This window comes from Mauremys mutica, chromosome 11 (genome assembly GCF_020497125.1).
Source record: "Mauremys mutica isolate MM-2020 ecotype Southern chromosome 11, ASM2049712v1, whole genome shotgun sequence".
Taxonomy (NCBI): Eukaryota; Metazoa; Chordata; order Testudines; family Geoemydidae; genus Mauremys; species Mauremys mutica.
In genome coordinates, this window is record NC_059082.1 from 47577244 (window position 1) to 47596584 (window position 19341).

The window sequence follows — 19341 nt, forward strand, 5'->3', positions numbered from 1 at the left end:
TCGGGATGGTTTGTTCCTGCAACCTCAGTAAGGTTTCTTTAAAATACAGCCAGCTTTCCTCGACTCCTTTCCCCGTCATGTTATTCTCCCAGGGGACCTTGCCCATCAGTTCCCTGAGGGATTCGAAGTCTGCTTTTCTGAAGTCCAGGGTCTCTGTTCTACTGCTTTCCTTTTTCCCTTGTGTCAGGATCTTGAACTCGACCATCTCATGGTCACTGCCTCCCAGGCTCCCATCCACTATTGCTTCCTCTACTATTTCTTCCCTGTTTGTGAGCAGCAGGTCAAGAAGAGCTTTTCCCCTAGTTGGTTCCTCCAGCACTTGCACCAGGAAATTGTGCAACTTCCTGGATTGTCTGCAGTGGTGAGCTTGCGCCGGTTCGCGCGATCCGGTTGTTAAATTTAGCAGCCATTTTAGAACCAGTTGTTCCAGGACAACCAGTTCTATAAGGGCTGCTAAATTTAACAAAAGCTCCGGCCCAAGCTCTCCTGCTCCACCCCCTTTCTCCTCCCCATGCCCTGCTTCCCGCGAATCAGATGTTCGCGGGAAGCCTGAACAAGCAGCAGGCAGGCAGGCAGGCAGGCAGGCAAGCTGGGGAGGGGAAGTGCGGCTCCGCGGCGCGGCCTGGCTCGGCTCCTGCCCCAGGCTCCGCGGCGGGGGTTCCTACCGCCCCGGGGTCCGGGGGGCGCGGCGGGGGCTCCTGCCTCTCCGGGGTCCGGGCGGCGTGGCGGGGCCTCCTGCCGCCCCGGGGTCCGGGGTCTGGGCGGCGCGGCGGGGCGGGGCAGGGCCTCCTGCCGCCGCGGGGTCCGGGCGGCGCGGCGGGGCAGGGCCTCTTGCCGCTGCGGGGTCCGGGCGGTGCGGCGGGGCCTCCTGCCGGTCCGGGCGGCGCGCGGCGGGGCGGGGCAGGGCCTCCTGCTGGTCCGGGCGCGGCGGGGCCTCCTGCAGGTCCGGGGGGCGCGGCGGGGGCTCCTGCCGGTCCGGGCGGGGCGCCGGGGTGCAGCGGGGGCTCGGCTCCTGCCCCGGCGTCCGGGCCCCAGCCCAGCTGGGCCCCCATCTCCAGGCAGCAAGGTAAGGGGAGCAGGGAGGGCATCTTGGATAGAGTCTGGATGGGGTAGGGGTCCTGGGGGGCCATCGAGAATGAGAGGAGGGGTTGGGTGGGGCGGCAAGGGGCAGTCAGGGGACAGGGAAGGGGGGGATGGGTCAGGGGTCCCCGGGGGGTGTGTGTCAAGGAACATGAGGGGTTGGATGGGGCACGACCCCCCCCCCGGGTGGGGCACCCCCCCGGGGGGGGGGAGGAGGGAACCGGTTGTTAATATTTTGGCAGCTCATCACTGATTGTCTGTGCACTGCTGTATTGCTCTCCCAGCAGATATCGGGGTGATTAAAGTCACCCATGAGAACCAGGGCCTGTGATCTAGCAACTTCTGTTAGTTGCTGGAAGAAAGCCTCGTCCACCTCATCCCCCTGGTCTGGTGGTCTGTAGCAGACAGGGCCGGCTCCAGACCCCAGCACGCCAAGCGCGCACGTGGGGCGGCATTTTAACTGGAGGGTGGCAGGCGGGTCCGGCGGACCTTCCGCAGTCATGCCTGCGGGAGGTCCAACGGAGCCGCGGGACGACCGGACCTCCCGCAGACATAACTGCGGCGGGTGCGCTGGTCCCGCGGCTCGTGTGGACCTCCCGCAGGCATGACTGCGGAAGCTCCACCGTAGGCGCGGGACCGGCGCCCGGCAGCGCGAGCAGCGCAGCACACCGCCCTGCTTGGGGCGGCGGAATTCGTAGAGCCGCCCCTGGTAGCAGACTCCCACCACGACATTACCCTTGTTGTTCATACTTCTAAATTTAATCCAGAGACACTCAGGTTTTTCTGCAGTTTCATACTGGAGCTCTGAGCAGTCATACTGCTCTCTTACATACAACGCAACTCCCCCACCTTTTCTGCCCGGCCTGTCCTTCCTGAACAGTTTATATCCATCCATGACAGTACTCCAATCATATGAGTTATCCCACCAAGTCTCTGTTATTCCAATTACATCATAATTCCCTGACTGTGCCAGGACTTCTAGTTCTCCCTGCTTGTTCCCCAGGCTTCTTGCATTTGTGTATAGGCACTTAAGATAACTCGCTGATTGTCCCGCTTTCTCGGTCTGAGACAGGAGTCCTCCCCTCTTGCAGTCTCCTGCTTGTGCTTCCTCCCGGTATCCCACTTCCCCACTTACCTCGGGGCTTTGGTCTCCTTCCCCCGGTGAACCTAGCTTAAAGCCCTCCTAGTCAAGAGACTACTGGTGAAATCTTGGCCCCATTGACTTCAATGAAACCAGGATTTCACCCTAGATTTCTAATCCTGACTCTCCCACTGACTTGTTGTGTGACTTTGGGCAAATCACTTAATCTCTGTGCTTCTATTTCCATAACTGTAAAATGGGCCTACTTCTGTAAAGTGCTCTTAGATCATTGGCTGAGTATACTAAGTATTATTACTATACCATTAAAACTATAATTTAAATTTTAAAGGGACATGTCAACTTGAAAATCACATTTCCACCTGAAAATTGCATACCTCCCATGGGTAAAAGAAACTAAGATTAGTAAAAGAAAGTACCCTAAAAAACCCCTCTCCATTTGTTCAGTATGTTTATTCTGACAATATTTTATGTAGTTCCACTACAGTTTCACTGTTTTGTTTATGGTCCATTACACATCCTGGTTCATGCACTAACAAATAAGGCTGCTCTGCGAGGAGCTCACATTCATGCTCTTTCCCAGGCCCTACAGGAGGATGTTCTCCAGCAACAGCAAAGTAGAAATTGAAGAGGCAGCAGGCAGGCATGTTCACATAGGAGGAGGAGGGCAGCATCCGTGAGAGCAAAGCCTGCATTGTGAGGAAAACTCAGCAGGTTAGCAGGTCTCACTCACCTCCTGTTCATGTTCTTTGACCAGGGCCATATAATTGCTTTTCAGAATGATGTACTCATCAGCCAGCTCCTTGCGATTGGTCTCCACAGTGTACAGGCGTTCCTGTAGGGCATCATGCTCCCCAGTGACCTTCTCATCATGGAGCTCCAACTCCATAATACGGTTCTCCAGGGTCAGGATCTACAGTGTGCAGGAGGCACAATTAGACTCTACAACAGGAACTGGGTGGGGCAGTGTAACATTCCTAGGTTTTCACTTGGCAAAACAGGTTCTCATCAGGCTTAGCGCACAAGTGACAAGTTTGGGAGTGCATTTCAATGCTCATGCAAGTGAAGGGAGAATGACAGCTCTAGCAAGAGTCAGGGACAAACTGTGGGTATTAAGTGCACACCAAAGATCTAGATTCTAGCCCTAGAGTCAGTGTATCTGACAGAGGATGAGTATGAAGAGCAGCAGAGATGGGCTAATGCATAAGAATGTAATGCAGTATTATAGTGCCACATACCATATTTTTCAGTTCAAAGTTCTCTGCTTCATACTGCTCTCTCATTTTGTTTGTCTCTATCTGGAGATCAATGAGGTCCTTAGAAATCTATGAGAGACACAAATGAGACTGCACTGTAATCTCGGGTACAGAAATCCGCAACAGGAAATTCCAGTTTCCTGAAATTAGGGCTTACAGGACATAAGTGGGGTTTCAGGGACAATGAGAGGTAAGATTTTTTCAAAAAGTTACTTTTGAAATCAGAGATTTTTTACCCTGTAGAATCCGTTCAAGAGACTCTGACTCCTCCTTCACTGCGAAGGTGGTATATGCCTGTTCCAGTTTGCCAGGGTAATGCCAGACTAGCCAGCCTGACAAGGTTTATGAAAAAGAGAAGCCCTTGCATTTATGTTTCCAATCTATGGGCCAAATCCTACAGTCTTTATTCAGTCCTCATTCAGATAAATGTCCCACTGAAGACAATGGGAGTTCTGACTGAACAGTGACTGAATTGGGACTAAGGATTTGGCCAAGAGAAAGCAGGCTAGCCTCCAGGAGTGGTCTGGAGCCTCAGTTGAAGTTCAGGGACTGCCATTGAGGCCAACACTTCAGTGTTACTGATTATGCCAACAGGTCTAGACCAAAAATATAAGCACAAAAGAGATCTGCAAGCAGACATGCCTCTTGTGATCTGAGCACCAGCTTATTATGGAGGCACTGACCATGGCTCCATAGGTAAAGCTGAGAAGTTTTGCACCTTAATATTAAAATATGATGATGCTGAGACATCAGCTGAGAACTGTGGAGACACCCAAGACTGGATTCCCTTATAACCCCAAAGAGGAGGAGTATAAAGGGCAAGTTAAAACTCTGAAATTACGTGATCACGTTCTGAGACGTCTCAGCCTTTTCCAGAAGGAAGTGATGTGGAATAGTGGCTGTCTGGAAGCTGACATAGTGCACCAGTCCTAGGCTTCCCCAGCAGAAGTAACTAGAAGGAATAAGTAGAGTAGCCCTGGCTGTTGGGGAGTGCACATGTTTTTAATAGACCTTCAGGGAGAATATCTTTAAATTTCCCAAGGATTCTACATATCCATATATTTCTGGGCTCAGTGGGGTTCAACAGCTCAAGTATCTCCAGCTCCCAAGGTGCATGCATTACCTTAAGTTTCTCCTCCTCACTGAAAACCAATCTGGATGACAAGTCCGTTTTGGAACCAGCCAGCTTCCCCATCTTCTCCTGCAGTTCTCCAAGCTTTGTGTACAGTCTTTCATTCCTATCCTGCAGCTGCACCTGGGTACACAAAACAACTCCAGTGACTCCCTATGCTGAGCAGAGACAAGATCTTCTCCCCCGTGCACAGCACTGCACAGATAGGCAGGTTGGGGGAAGGGAAGAACAAACCACTTACATGATGAGAAAACACAGCTTTCTGCATATAGTGGCTTTAACAGATTGGAAAGGGGGTTGTCAGTTGCCATTTTCATCCTGCGATTAGGATCAAGTTTTCAAAATACCTGACTCGGTATGCAGGAAAGGCACTGAAGACAAAATTTGCATTTCACACTTACATTTTCATTGGTGAGGCACTGGACCTGTTCTCGGAGGGTGCTTATGCTCTCACTCTCCATGGCACTCCTAAGATCCATGTGTTCATACGGTCGGTGCTGAAGGGCCAGGATCCTTGCCCAATGACTGAGGATCAAAGAAAGAACCAGAGATGGGATTTTGGTGACAAAAATCTTTATCTGCCAATAGGTCTTTCCTCTATGGATAGCATACACAGGGTTGCTATAAACTCAGGTTGCTAGAGGGTGTGGTTTTCATTTTGTTTATGAGGTGGAACAAATGACTACACCTGCTCCTAGGAACTGCCAAAGAGGAAGCAACTAATGACACATCCAGTCTGGTATCCTGATTGCTCCCATGGCATATACTGGAGGTTTCAAAGGAAAGCTCAGCAGGTCCCCCTCTTTGTTGTATAACGGTCTCAGTAAACATCTCACTTGTATCTTTATTGTATTTTTCCCATATTCTTCCTATCTGATCATATTCTTTTAAATAACTAAATGTTCTTAGTCAGATCATCGTAACCCTCCTGTTCTGGGCAGGATACTGCAATAAGACAGCAATCTATACATGCAACAGAGACATGGGTTGGTCTGCTTCAGTCTCAGGAAGTGGTTTCACTCACAGACATATCCTAGAAGGATGACATTCCTGAAATGTAGAACCTGGGATGAATTCAGTGTAAAGAGGAACTCTGCCTGCACCTTTCCAGAACCAGTGGAACACAAAGAAGTTATTCTGTACTGAGATCTCTCTGATCTGGAGAAATGAGGCTAAACTGAAACCACACAAAACTGGGACTGCCATTTTCTGATGTGCCACTTACTGATTGCCAGGCATATGCCAAGTGGACTCTCATTACACCGAAGGAGGGAGTCAAAATATTTATTCTGAGGGGGAATTAAGGGTTTTCACCCATCCCCTTATTTATAAAGCACCCTCTCCCTATAGATGGAGTATACTTATCCTGTGTCTGGAACGGAAAAAAAATCTTTGGAGGTTGAAATGCTATTCTATAACTAGCCGCTGGGGGTGGAAAGAGTTTTGCCTCTACGCTCAGGACAGAGCATCATCTCCAATGTTCCCAGCCCCTGATGGTCTGAGAACACTAACACTGGGCAATATCAAAAGATGTTGGGTTCAGGTTTGAGTTTACCTGCTAAATTCAGAAAATTCAAAATATCCATGATCACATGGCAGTAGCCACCAAGCAGGACTGAGGTTTTTGGGATGGGGCAGAAGTGGCAGGAGAGAAAGCACAGCAGGGGGAAAGTAGCCAACCTTCTCATCTTTTCTGTGCTCTGGTCTCCCACAGTGCAAAATTTCCTAGGGCATCATCACAACATGAGGATGCAAGCATCACATCACCAAACTCAAACATCCACTGGTTGAATTTAGTTTGGCTGGTTGGATTTAGTTGAATTTAGATATGAATCATGCAGTTGAACACAGGTTTGTATCTTTTAGTGACCCATTAAGCCAGCCCTGTTTTTAACTCAACAAACAATGCACTATGAACCCAACCATTATATTGACATAGATGTTGCTGTTTAAGCAGCCATTAATATTCAGTGTTCAGCAACCCAGCCCTATTAAATGTCTAGATTCCTCCCAGAAAAGATTCAGCTGAGGCCAGAATCTAGGGATTTGGGACCTATACTGTACCTCTACAAAGTAGTCATTTAAAACAGGGAAGTTCTTAACTTGCGAGAGAGCTATACAGGTCTTCAGCACAGCCGCCAGATGCCGAGAATCCGAGGTTGGAGATAGGCAGAAAATAACCCTGGTCTTGCCAGGGCTTCTTCCAGCAACTGCGTCAATTTGGAATCACTGTGGGGAAAGTAAAATAAAACTGACATTGGAATCTATTCCCTGCCATTTCTGAAATGAACTGTAAAGTCTCATCTAGTGCCAACTAAAGGCAGTCAGATGGCAATATCCAATCTCACCTCCAGAGCCAAGATCATCAACTTGTGAAAACTTAAATTATTTTGTTCCTTTGTCTCTTTCTAGTAGCCTATATCACCAGGCATCAGAGCATAGGGAATCCTTCACTTTGCTACCCCCAGCATGGGTGTGTGTCAGGCAGAACCTCGGACACCAGGGCTAGTGATAAAGGTTAGGATTTTCAAAGAAACCTCTGGGAATTAGATATCTGAATCCCAAATCCTACTGAACTTTAATGGGAGTTGAGTGCCTAACAGCTGGTTGGGAATTTTTTGACTCTGCATATTTTTGTGAAAAAATACCAATTTGTCAAAATCGAAACCATTTATGGGAACGTGTCCATTTCAACAAAATGTCCTATTTGGGAAAAAATTGGAAAAAAAAGTTTCAAAATTGTCAAAACAGGATGTTTTGACATATTCAAAATGAAAAATTCAGGTTTCTTGATTTGAAAGAGATTTGTTTTTTGAAATTGAAATTAATTCTAGTAAAAAAAAATTTTTAAATGTCAAAAGGTCTAAAATTGAATGGAAACATTTCAACAGACCTGAACCAAAACACTTTTTGGATTTTCAGTTTGCAAAAATATGTTTGAAATTTCAAGTTTTCACTCTCATTTGGGATGGGAAAATTTTTCAAAATCTCAAAAATTTTCTTGAGATGGGGAAACCATTTCCCACCCAGCTCTAGTGCTTAACTCCCTGGGGTTCCTTTGAGAACCCCAGTCTATGGAAACAGCCAGTTTGGCTGAATGGGACACCTGTCTTACGCTTTGGACTATTTAATCTCTCTTACCCCATTTCAATCAGATGCTTCCTGCATGCGTTGTCTGAAGTCTTCCTGGCTACGCTCCAGCAGCATACATTTGAGCTGGCCTGAGTGAGGTTGCCCATCTCACCTACGCCCTCTCTTAAGCGTTATCTTCACAACACCCCTAGTTTCAGCCTGCTCAAAGAACAGACAATATATTGCTCCCCAATTCAGGCCTTTTACAAGACAGTACAATATTTTACTCACTAGGCCATCAGGCAGTCCAGAATTTTTACTTAAACTGCTTGTATGCCATCTCTCATCCTGCTTGTGCAGCCCTTTTAACGAATACAGGGAATTCCATTAATGCAGACCGTATAATAGGAAAGGCCTGCACGGTGCAGCTTACAGGGGCGGCTCCAGGCCCCAGCACGCCAAGCGCGTGCTTGGGGCGGCAAGCCGCGGGGGGCGCTCTGCCGGTCGCCGGGAAGGCGGCAGGCAGGGTGCCTTCAGTGGCATGCCTGTGGAGGATCCGCTGATCCCGTGGCTCCAGTGAACCCTCTGCAGGCACGCCTGCGGGAGGTCGACCAGAACCGTGGGACCGGCGACCGGCAGAGCGCCCTCTGCGGCATGCCGCCGTGCTTGGGGCGGCAAATTGTCTAGAGCCACCCCTGGCAGCTTATACACTGTGAGCCAGAGTCTGAGCTCAGTCACAACAATGTAAATCCATTGACTAGGATGGAGTTACTTGGGGTTTACACAAGTGTGACAGAGATCATACACTGACCCTGAATGCAGAAAAGTGGCCACTAAGACAACATTCACCTGTAGTTGATCATTCAATTTGGAGATGGGTAACATGCCAGCTGATTGACAACCCAGTAGAAAGCCAATAAGGACTTCTTCAACAGAGGCTTCTCTCAAACTCCCACCCCACAGGTTCTCAGTGAGATTCTCTGCTCCAGGAAGATCCACAATTTTCAGCCAGCATCTGACTGGATTAGGCTATTTATGGAGATGCTGCAAGAGACACAGGAAAAATCAGTCAGAACGAAAGAACTGAGGCAGTTAGTTAGAGGCACCAGGATCTGAGAGTCTCCAGAGTCATCCAGAGCAGGGTCCTTGACTGACTCTGAAGACTCTGCTACCAGAAGCTAGGTAGACAAAGGATTGGCTCACAATCTAAACGGAGGCTTAAGAGTCAGAAAGAATGGAAAAGAGCAAAGCTTTCAGATGTGTTTCTTGAACCTTCTTGTGAAGTATCTGGTACTGGCCATTGTCAGGCACAGGATACTGGATTAGATGAACCATTGGTCTGATCCAGTACAATTCCTAGGTCAAGTACTAGCACTTCCTTAGTTAACACTTAACAATGGTAAGATGGTGTAGACATGCAGACTCACCCCTGCGGCGCCTCCTGGTGGTGCCTCCTGGGAATTAGCTCTTTTTCCAGCCAGGAGCGCCCTCTGCAGGCTGGTGATCTGCCTGTCCTCTTGGCCCCCGTGTCCCTCCCTGGACCCTGGTGCCCTTTTAACTGGGGTGCTGCCCCCTGGCAGTACCCCACCAATCTGGGTCTCCCCTCCCTGGGGAACCCCAACCCACTATCCCCACTTTGCCTCAGTTTTGGCTACTGCCCAGTCTCCATCTACCCCCCGTTCACTGTGGCAGACTGCAGTATCAGCCACTCATCATAGGCTGATGGACCTGCTGCCTTTGCCTACCCCTGGGCTGCCCCCTGCAACTCCCAGTACCTGTTGGCCTTGTGCTAGGCCACAGCCTGGGGCTTTCCAGGCTGGAGCTCCCCAGCTCCTCAGCCTTTCCCCAGCCCTGCTCCACTCAGGTACTCTGTCTCTAGCTCCCTGCAGCCAGGCCCTTCTCTCTCTGAATGCAGAGAGAGACTGACTGGGCTCCTGGCTCACTGCCTCTTATAGGAGCCAGCTGGGCCTGATTGGGACATGGCCACAGCTAAGCCTGCTTTCCCCCAATCAGCCCAGGCTTCTTGCCCCAGCCACAGCCCTCTCCTAGGCAGGGGCGGCTGTAGGCATTTTGCTGCCCCAAGCATGGCAGGCAGGTTGCCTTTGGCAGCATGCCGGCGGAGGGTCCACTGGTCCCGCGACTTCGGCAGACCTCCCTTGCGGCGACCGGCAGAGCGCCCCCAGTGGCTTGCCACCCCAAGCACACGCTTGGCGTGCTGGTGCCTGGAGCTGCCCCTGCTCCTAGGGCTGTTTTAAGCCCCAAAGGGCAGGAGCGGGTAACCACCCAGCTACAGGTGGCTACATTTGAACATAGTTTATAAGGGACAAAGAAACAAACATGAGAAAATGCATTAAGACACAGATGTGAAAACCCAAACTCTGAAACCCTAGGTCCACACTCACCACCTGCAGGTTAAAGTGAGTGATGATGCTGGAATGGTTTGAAGTCAGCCCATAGTTGCTCACTGCCCCAGTTCTGTGTGCTAAGCCCTGGCGGAATGCTGTGGTGGCTTCTGCTGCTGAGGACATCATCATATGGGACAGCCCCTGACAACCAAGAGAGCATGAGTGGCTGACACAGCTAGTATTTCAGTGCTGATAACTTAATGGGCTAGAATCATGGCTCCCATGTCCTCTGATCCAAATCTGACCCAAATTATGTGGCAGGAATCCCAAGAATCATATGATTCTAACACCACAAGGCATCCCCCATGACTGTCCTCACTCCAGGACAGGCCGATATGACTGGGACAGTATCCCTTGCTTTCTGGGATATTACATTTCTCTCCCACTATTGGGCAGGGAGGGAGGTGACCTTACATTTAGGAGACGAAGTTGAATTCTTCATTCCCCATCCCAGCAAGCCTTGAGTCCATTGAGTCATAGGTTCCAAGGCCAGAAGGGACTACTGTGATCATCTAGGCTGATCTCCTGTATAACACAAGCCATAGAAATTCCCCAAAATAACTCCTAAAGCAGATCTTTTAGAAAAACTTCCAATCTTGATTTAAAAATTATTAGTGATAGAGAATCCATGACAGTTGGTAAATTGTTCCAATGGTTGATTACCCTCACTGCTAAAAATGTATACCTTATTTCCTGTCTGAATTTGTCTAGCTTCAACTTCCAGTCATTGGATCATGTTATATCACTTCGTTTGCTAGATTAAAGAACCCATTATCAAAATATTTGTTCCTTATGTAGGTATTTACAGACTGTGATCAAATCACCCCTTAACCTTTTCTAGTTAGCTGCCCCACTGTATCCTTAGCACAGTGATGGAGAAGTACATTAGGATATGTTTCCACTAAAACAATACAAAACTTTAAGCCTCTGATGTATCATTCGATTTAGAGATGGGCCTAAACCAAAACCCATATACAAACACCCCCATGCTCTAATTTAATCAAGCCCCATGCTCCAGAATAGGTAATAGATACTGTTGAACAATCTACTTTCTTGATCTCTACAATACTCACAACCTCTTTGTCCCATCCTCTTGTCAATAGGATGTCATAGAATCATAGAATATTAGGATTGGAAAAGACCTCAGGAGGTCATCTAGTCCAGCCCCCTGCTCAAAGCAGGACCAACTCCAACTAAATCATCCCAGCCAGGACTTTGTCAAGCTGGGCCTTAAAAACCTTGGTCCTTGAATCTTATTCAAGCTGCAGCTGATAGCTAGGAGATACCCTCCCAAACCTATCTTTGTCCAGCTGAGCCGAGGAGTGGAAACATGACCAAACTCTGAAGCAAGAAGTTAGCTCTTCCAAAAGCCATTTGCTTGCCCAAATTAAATGATGTCCCAGCAGACGTGAGGGCCCTCCACCCATTTGACTGGTGGTGATCTTCAAAGGGAGTCTTACCCAGTCCTTCTCAGCCCTCATTCACGCTCAGAAATGGCCCCAGTTCAGCCATCAATGAAGAAGCACCGGTTCTGCCCCCTAAATGTAGACCAAGACATAAAGGAGTTTCCACCAACTGAACTAGTCAACGTTTACCCCTGGATATAAGTGAGATAAATCCTAATTAGTTCAATCAGTGCCACCTCTGGTTTGCTCTTGTCTACATGGCCACACGATTACTGGCCACCAGTGGCTGAATTGGAATTATTCCCAAGCATAGATAATACTTTAGTCAGAATGGCAGTTGAGATGTGAGACCATAACGATGGTGTGCAGGCCATGAGGGTTAAAGCTGGGAGAACTTGATGAGTGATTGTCAAGAGTTAAAGAAATGCAAATTCTTAATCCCCATGTTTTGTTATACTTTTTATCATCTCTATTATTATTCCTCTTGGTCACATGAGTTTAGAAAATAACCTGTCTCTTATGTGTGGATAAAATGCAATGCTCTGAGAGAGCCACAAGTCTGAGTAACTTCTCAATGTCTGTCCAAACCTAGACTCAAAAAGACAGGGAGTGAAGAAAAGAGAGGGATAGGGGCAGGGGTGAGCTGGAGCCGGTTCGCACGGGTTCACGCGAACCCGTTGTTAAATTTAGAAGCGGTTTTAGAACCGCTTGTTAACTAGCTTCCCTGCGAGGGAAGCTTTGATGGGCTCTGCCTGGGAAGCCTGTAATTCCTCCTCCTGGCCGCCGGGGGGCGCTGCGCTGTGCTGCGAGAGCCATGTGAGCTGCCTCCTGGCCCTGTTGCTGCTCCTGCTCTTTGGACCTCTGGCCCTGGTGAGTCCCCGGCTGCGTCCTGCTGCTCCCAGCCCCACCCCCCCGTGTGAGTATCTGCGCCCCTCCCCCGCCTTCCCTGCCACAGCCACCCCCTGCCAGCCTCTGCCCACAGCCACCCCCAGCCAGCCCCTGCCCCCAGCCCTTGCCCCCAGCCAGCCCCTGCCACCCCCTGCCCCCAGCCAGCCTCTGCCCGCAGCCGCCCCCTGCCCCACCCCCTGCCCACAGCCACCCGCAGCCAGCCCCTGCCCACAGCCGCCCCCTGCCCGCAGCCAGCCCCTGCCCCCAGCCACCCCCAGCCAGCCCCTGCCCCCAGCCAGCCCCCTGCCCGCAGCCGCCCCTCTGCCCGCAGCCGCCCCCTGCCCCCAGCCCGCAGCCAGCCCCCTGCCTGCAGCCGCCCCCTGCCACCTCCCTGCCACCCTCCTGCCCGCAGCCACCCCCCTGCCCACAGCCACCCCCTGCCCCACCCCCTGCCCACAGCCGCCCGCAGCCACCCCCTGCCCACAGCCGCCCGCAGCCACCCCCTGCCCACAGCCACCCGCAGCCCGCCCGTCTGCATCACCTGCCCACAGCCAGCCCGTGTCACTCCCTGCCTCCAGCTAGCCCTGCCCCATGCCCCTATCTGCAGCCAGCCCCACATCCACTGGTGCCCTGCAGTTCCCAGGGCAGTAACCCTGCACACGTGCTTTAATGAGGGGGGGGCAGGGAGCAGCTGGGACCCACACATGTGCACACCCTAGAGTGACCAGACAGCAAGTGTGAAAAATCGGGACGGGGGTGAGGGGTAATAGGAGCCTATATAAGAAAAAGACCCAAAAATTGAGACTGTCCCTGATCACCACCCACACATGTGAAACGGAGCTCATTTCTAGTTCAGCCCCATCTTTTTAAAAAAAAACTTTAGGTAGGGTTAAAATACATCTGTATTTTCCTGGACATGTCAGGCTTTTCGGTTCTTAATCACCTCCTGGGAAAATATGGACGTATGGTAACCCTATTGGTACAAAAAATACATGCTGTCGCACATCCCTTAAATCAGAACTTTTTATAGGGAACCCGTTGTTAAATCAGAACTTTTTATAGGGAACCCGTTGTTAAGATTTTGGCAGCTCATCACTGGATAGGGGAGAGATGGATACCTTGATGTAGGCTCCATCTTGAGCAGAGTATACCAGCTCTACATTAGTGGCATCTGGTCCAGGTTGCTAGAGAAGATCCTTCAGCACCTCACTGTGGATTTCATACATGAACATAGAAAGGGACCAAGTGGCAGAGCCATTCTGGGGCTTATGGGAAGGAGAACCTAATGAAATATGCAATTATGGCTTATTCTTCTGCAAAAGCAACTGACACCACTGAAGTGATTTCATAAGAGGATTAAAACAGTGACAAGAATTCATAGTCTCTTCACACCTACAGCCACATCCACATACCAGTGCTGGGATATACAGAAGCTGATAGTGGGTGTTTCAGTGAACTAATAATGAGACTCACACCCCCATCCGCCAAGAACAGTTGGGCCTGTAGTATAGACATGGCATTAAAATCCAAGGCTAGTTCCCTGATTCCAGAATATAACCTCTGAGCATAATCAGAGGCCTGGTCTACACTAGAAAATTAAGTTGGCATAATTACTGTGTTCAGGGGTGTGAAAAATCCACCCCCCAGAACAATGTAATTATAAGCCAATCTAAGTCCCTGTGTGGCCAGCACTAGAATGATGGAAGAATTCTTCCATTGATCTAGTTACTGCCTCTTGGGGAGGTGGACTACCTACTATGTCGATGGGAGAATCCCTCCTGTCGGCACATAGGTAGTGTCTACACTGAAGTGCTATAGTGACACAGCTGCAGGAGCACAGCTGTGCCACTGTAGCACTTTAAGTGTGGACAAGTCCACAGTCACTTACACAGATACCAGTTCTGGGATGCATATGAAGCCTTGATTCACACATTAAAGGGCTGGTCTACACTGGGCGGGGGGGGGGAAATCGATCTAAGATACGCAACTTCAGCTACGCGTAGCTGAAGTCGAAGTATCTTAGTTCGACTTACCTGGCTGTAGTGCAGACGTGGCCCAAGTGATTAACACTCTGCTTCCATCCTACAATCGCTGCACAATCCACATAAAAGCACCAGCAACTTCAGCCTCTGAGGGTAGGTATATCTACACTGCAAAAAAAATACCCATGGCAGCAAGTCTCAGAGCCTGTGTGGACTGGTTTGGACTCATGCTAACAGGGTTAAAAATTGCAGTTGTTTGGGCTTGAGTGGGAGCCTGAGCTCTGAAACATGGTGAGAAGGGTGTGTCTCAGAGCTCAGACTCCAGACCGAGTCGGAATATCTACAATGATATTTTTAGCCCCTAGCGTAAGCCTTGCAAACACAAATCAGTTGGCCTAGGCTCTCAGACTTGCTGCAGTGGTTTTTTGGTTGTTGTTTTTTTGCACTGTACACATACTCTGAGAAACAAGATTCTCAAGCCTATACAGTATAACCACCAGTGCAGACAATTTTACTAAACTACTTCATAAATGCTTTAACATTTGTGCTGAGCTGGATGCTTCTGGTTCAACTAGAGCTCTCTGTTTTGCTTTATGTTCCTGACACTTCAAAATGGCATAACACTGAAAACACAGACATCATGTATGTCATAAACAGATAGTTAAGGGTTAAAGTCTCTTTTACCTGTAAAGGGTTAACAAGCTCAGTAACCTGATGAACACCTGACCAGAGGACCAATCAAGGGACAAGATAATTTCAAATCTCTGTGGAGGGAAGCCTTTGTCTGTGTTCTTTGTTTTGAGTTCGTTCTCTCTTGGATTTAAGGGAGGCCAGACATATTCTTCAAGTTCTCCAAAGTTTCCTGAAGTATTTTCTTCTATTCAGTATAGTGAGTATTAGAAAGGCGAATTAGTCTTATAATTTAATTTCTGCATTTGCAATTGTGTGTTTGCTGGAGAAATCTCTTTATTTCTGTTGCTGTTACTTTGATTATTCTGAGGAGGAGGGAGGGGAAGTCTCTCCAGTTTTTATAAGTTAGACCCTGTAAATTTTTCCATCCTGGTATTGCAGAGATAATGTACTTTCTTTCTTTTAATAAAATCTTTTCTTTTTAGAACTTGATTGATTTCTTCCCTTGTTTGGATTTTCAGGGGAAGGGGAGGGGGAAAAGTGAATCCCTCTTTGGTTGATTCAAGGAATTTGAATCCAGGTATCTCTCCTAAGGACTTGGAGAGGGGAGGGGGAATGGATTATTTCCCTTTGTGTTAAGATTCAAGGAGCTTGGATCTGTGTTCCCAGGGAAGGTTTGGGAGGAATGGAAAGTGTACCAAAACACTATATTTTTGGTTGGTGGCAGCTTTACCAGATCTAAACTAGGATTTTAGTTTAGAGGAGTCCATGCAGGTCCTCATCTTGTGAACGCTAAAGTTCAAAGTGGGGAATAAACCTATGACAATGTATTATGAGGTTTAATAATTATAGGTGTTTTAAAACCTTTTAACTGAGAATCCAAGGACCTTACAAATGGTTTTCTCTCTCTGCTGTGCTCAGTAATTTCTCCTTCTTAGGTTCGTGAACTGGTGTATTGTGCTAGATACCACATGAAAAGATTGACTTTTATCCACTCTGATAAAAACAATTATTTTAAAAAATATATATATTAAATAAAAAAAATCGGACTTTTATTTAAATTGGATTTTTTTGATAAAAAGTTTTTCGAGGAAAAAACTATTTAAAGATAGTTTTAATTAAGATACATTATAGCTCAAAGATATCTCATCATGGAATAGGGATTATAAATTCTAATTCTATAGTGTGAGACAATATATTCATGTAATGTTTAAGAAAAGTTTTGTAAATGAGTTCCAATAGTTCATGGATTAGGGATCCTGCACTTAGGACGGAAGAATCCCATGCACTGCTACAGACTAGGGACCGAATGGCTGGGCAGCAGTTCTGCAGAAAAGGACCTAGGGGTTACGGTGGACGAAAAGCTGAATATGAGTCAACAGTGTGCTCTTGTTGCCAAGAAGGCTAATGGCATTTTGGGTTGTATAAGTAGGGGCATTTCCAGCAGATCGAGGGATGTGATCATTCCCCTCTACTCAGCACTGGTGAGGCCTCATTTGGAGTACTGTGTCCAGTTTTGGGCCCCACACTACAAGAAGGATGTGGATAAATTGGAGAGAGTCCAGCGGAGGGCAACAAAAATGATTAGGGGGCTGGAGCACATGACTTATGAGGAGAGGCTGAGGGAACTGGGATTGTTTAGTCTGCAGAAGAGAAGAATGAGGGGGGATTTGATAGCTGCTTTCAACTACCTGAAAGGGGGTTCCAAAGAGGATGGATCTAGACTGTTCTCAGTAGTAGAAGATGACAGAACAAGGAGTAATGGTCTCAAGTTGCAGAGGGGGAGGTTTAGGCTGGATATTAGGAGAAACTTTTTCACTAGTAGGGTGGTGAAGAACTGGAATGGGTTACCTAGGGAGGTAGTGGAATCTCCTTCCTTAGAGGTTTTTAAGGTCAGGCTTGACAAAGCCCTGGCTGGGATGATTTAGTTGGGTTTGGTCCTGCTTTGAGCAGGGGGTTGGACTAGATGACCTCCTGAGGTCCCTTCCAACCCTGAGATTCTATGATTCTATGACCCAATCTTATGGAGTTCCAGGGGCTTCTGTATAGATTATTTAGGTTAATCTTTCTATCTACCCAATGGGATTCAGTGCTCAGTCTAGAAGATACCATCAGAGATGCTTAGTTTTGCAGTTTTTCAAACTGTGGATTTGTGTCTCCAGAGATAACATGCTTGTTAACAGCAAAATAAAATAAATAAATAAATAGATAGATATATAGAGGTGAGAAATAAACAGGCCTCAACCCTATTGTCTCTCTACAAAATTGTGTACACAGAGTCAATCCCTTACCCCTCTCTAAAAGTGCAAAATTTCAAAAAGTTCAATAAATAGAAGATTGTTGGGCGTGGAATAGATCTGGACAAGAAGCCTGGAGATAAATGTGAGAAGGGAGGGACAGGCAGTAGAAACAAAAGTGAAACTGTTTGAGCAGCATACCAGGCCATAAAAGAGACCAAGTTTGGGAATATTTTAATGAAGTTCCTCTACTTGCGGGTAAGACAGGCATGTGTGCAAAATACAAATAGTGCAACAAAGAAATGCAAGGCCTGGTTTCCCAAGTGAAACATAATCATGAGAAGTATTCCTTCCCAGGAGGAAGCTGCGTTGAAGATGATGAAAAGAACATGTCTGAACACGTAGGATCGTCAGGTTGGTAAACTTTTTTATTTCATATTTCCTTCTTAAGGCCTGCCTGTCTTCCTTCAGGACTATTCTTGAATTCTCATGTTTAAGCAAAAAAATATAGTTGTTACTCTATGGTATTATCATTTTAGATGCAGTTGTGATAAAAAAATAAATAGCTGAAATAGGCAGATCTTCCTTTTACAATTTCACCTTTAAAGTAGTCCTGAGTGTCAGTGAATGTAATGAGTAATATTAAAATGGTACACACTATGGTAATAATAATTAAATAGCTACATTGACTTATTTTGTTTAAGAGAACCCATCCTCAACATACAGGATTTTGAAGACTATTTACCTTCAAGATCACTATCATTTTCTATATTTTTAGAGTTATCTGCCAGTGATAGTGTTTCAGTCACATCATGTATGTCACATAGCCACAGTAGCAAACAGAAAAAAAAATCTCCAAAATCCAGAAACAACCATAGATAAGTTTGTGATAAGAACCAGCAGATTACAAAAAGAGGTAATTGATGAAAAAATTGTCTGGTTTGTTTATGCAAAAAATTCTCCTTTCTGTATGATTGAGAACCCACACTTCATTAACATGGTTCAGTCATTAAGACCAGCATACAGTTCACCAAACAGAGCAGATGTCACAGGCAAATTGCTGGATAAAGTGTATGAAAGAAATTGAGCATTGTGCAAAAGGTCTAGAGCAGGGGTGGGCAAACTTTTTGGCCTGAGGGCCACATCTGGATATGGAAATTGTATAGTGGGCCATGAATGATCACAAAATTGGGGGTTGAGGTGTGGGAGGGGGTGAGGGCTCTGGGGTGGGGCTGTAGATTGGAGGTGCAGGAGGGTGCTCTGGGCTGGGACCGAGGGATTCAGAGGGCGGGAGGGGGATCAGGGCTGGGGCAGGGGGTTGGGGTGCAGGAGGGGGTCAGGGGTGCAGGCTCTGGGCAGTGCTTCACTCAAGCAGCTCCCAGAAGCAGGGGCATGTCCCCCCTCCAATTACTCCACAGAGGCGTGGCCAGTCAGTTATGCGCGCTGTCCCATCCACAGGCGCCGCCCCCACAGTTCCCATTGGCCAGGAACCTCTGCATAGGAGCTAGAGCGGGGACATGCTGCTGCTTCCAGGAGCTGTTTGGAGCAGGGCAAGCCCCCAACCCCGCTCCCCAGCGGGAGCTTGAGGGCCAGATTAAAACTTCTGGAGGGCCGGATGCGGCCCCTGGGCCATGGTTTGCCCGCCCCTGGTCTAGAGGGTAAAATTGTTAACCTGAGTCTTGATGGGTGGAGCAATGTCCACAATGATCCTGTTGTATGTGCTTGTGTGACAACGGAAGAAGGGAATGTCTTCGTTATAGAAACAATTGATACATCAGGAAATGCACACACACAGCAGAATACTTACAAGAAGTAGCAGTAAAAGCTATAACAAACTGTGAAAAAAAAATTCACGTCTAGTACGCAGCTTGATCCACACACAATGCTGCAAATGTATCCAAGATGAGAAGAAATTTAGAAGAGAGGCCCAAGCTAATAACATACAGTTGCAGTGCTCATTTGATGCACCTCCTAGCCAAAGACTTCAGTGTTCCAGAATTAAAGGCTAATGTTGTTGAAGTTGCAAAATACTTCTGTAACAATCACTTTGAAGCAGCTGCTCTGAAAAAAGTGGGAGGAACCAAGTTAACTCTCCCACAAGACATGCGATGGAACTCAGTAGTGGACTGTTTTGAGCACTATATAAAAAACTGG

The 19341-nt window shown here is 47.8% G+C and overlaps 1 protein-coding gene across 9 annotated transcripts in view; it reads right to left on the minus strand.

Annotated features, from left to right (window-relative positions):
* Positions 1–19341, minus strand: part of CCDC78 (coiled-coil domain containing 78) — a 98373-nt gene that overhangs the window by 70154 nt on the left and 8878 nt on the right. For 3 of the 9 annotated variants that reach the window (XM_044980327.1, XM_044980335.1, XR_006572496.1), the window contains exons 1-9: positions 11505–11651; positions 10459–10569; positions 10042–10185; positions 8489–8683; positions 6632–6796; positions 4969–5092; positions 4559–4690; positions 3418–3504; positions 2913–3092 (exon numbers count right to left, since the gene is read on the minus strand). In XM_044980327.1, coding sequence (XP_044836262.1) covers positions 2913–3092; positions 3418–3504; positions 4559–4690; positions 4969–5046 — 477 coding nt within the window. In that variant the 5' untranslated portion in view covers positions 5047–5092; positions 6632–6796; positions 8489–8683; ... (1 more) ...; positions 10459–10569; positions 11505–11651. Of the gene's footprint in view, positions 1–2912; positions 3093–3417; positions 3505–4276; positions 4351–4558; positions 4691–4968; positions 5093–6631; positions 6797–7708; positions 7859–8488; positions 8684–10041; positions 10186–10458; positions 10570–11504; positions 11652–19341 lie in introns of those variants that run through there. The other 6 variants (XM_044980329.1, XM_044980331.1, XM_044980328.1 and 3 more) reach the window with 6 other exon arrangements.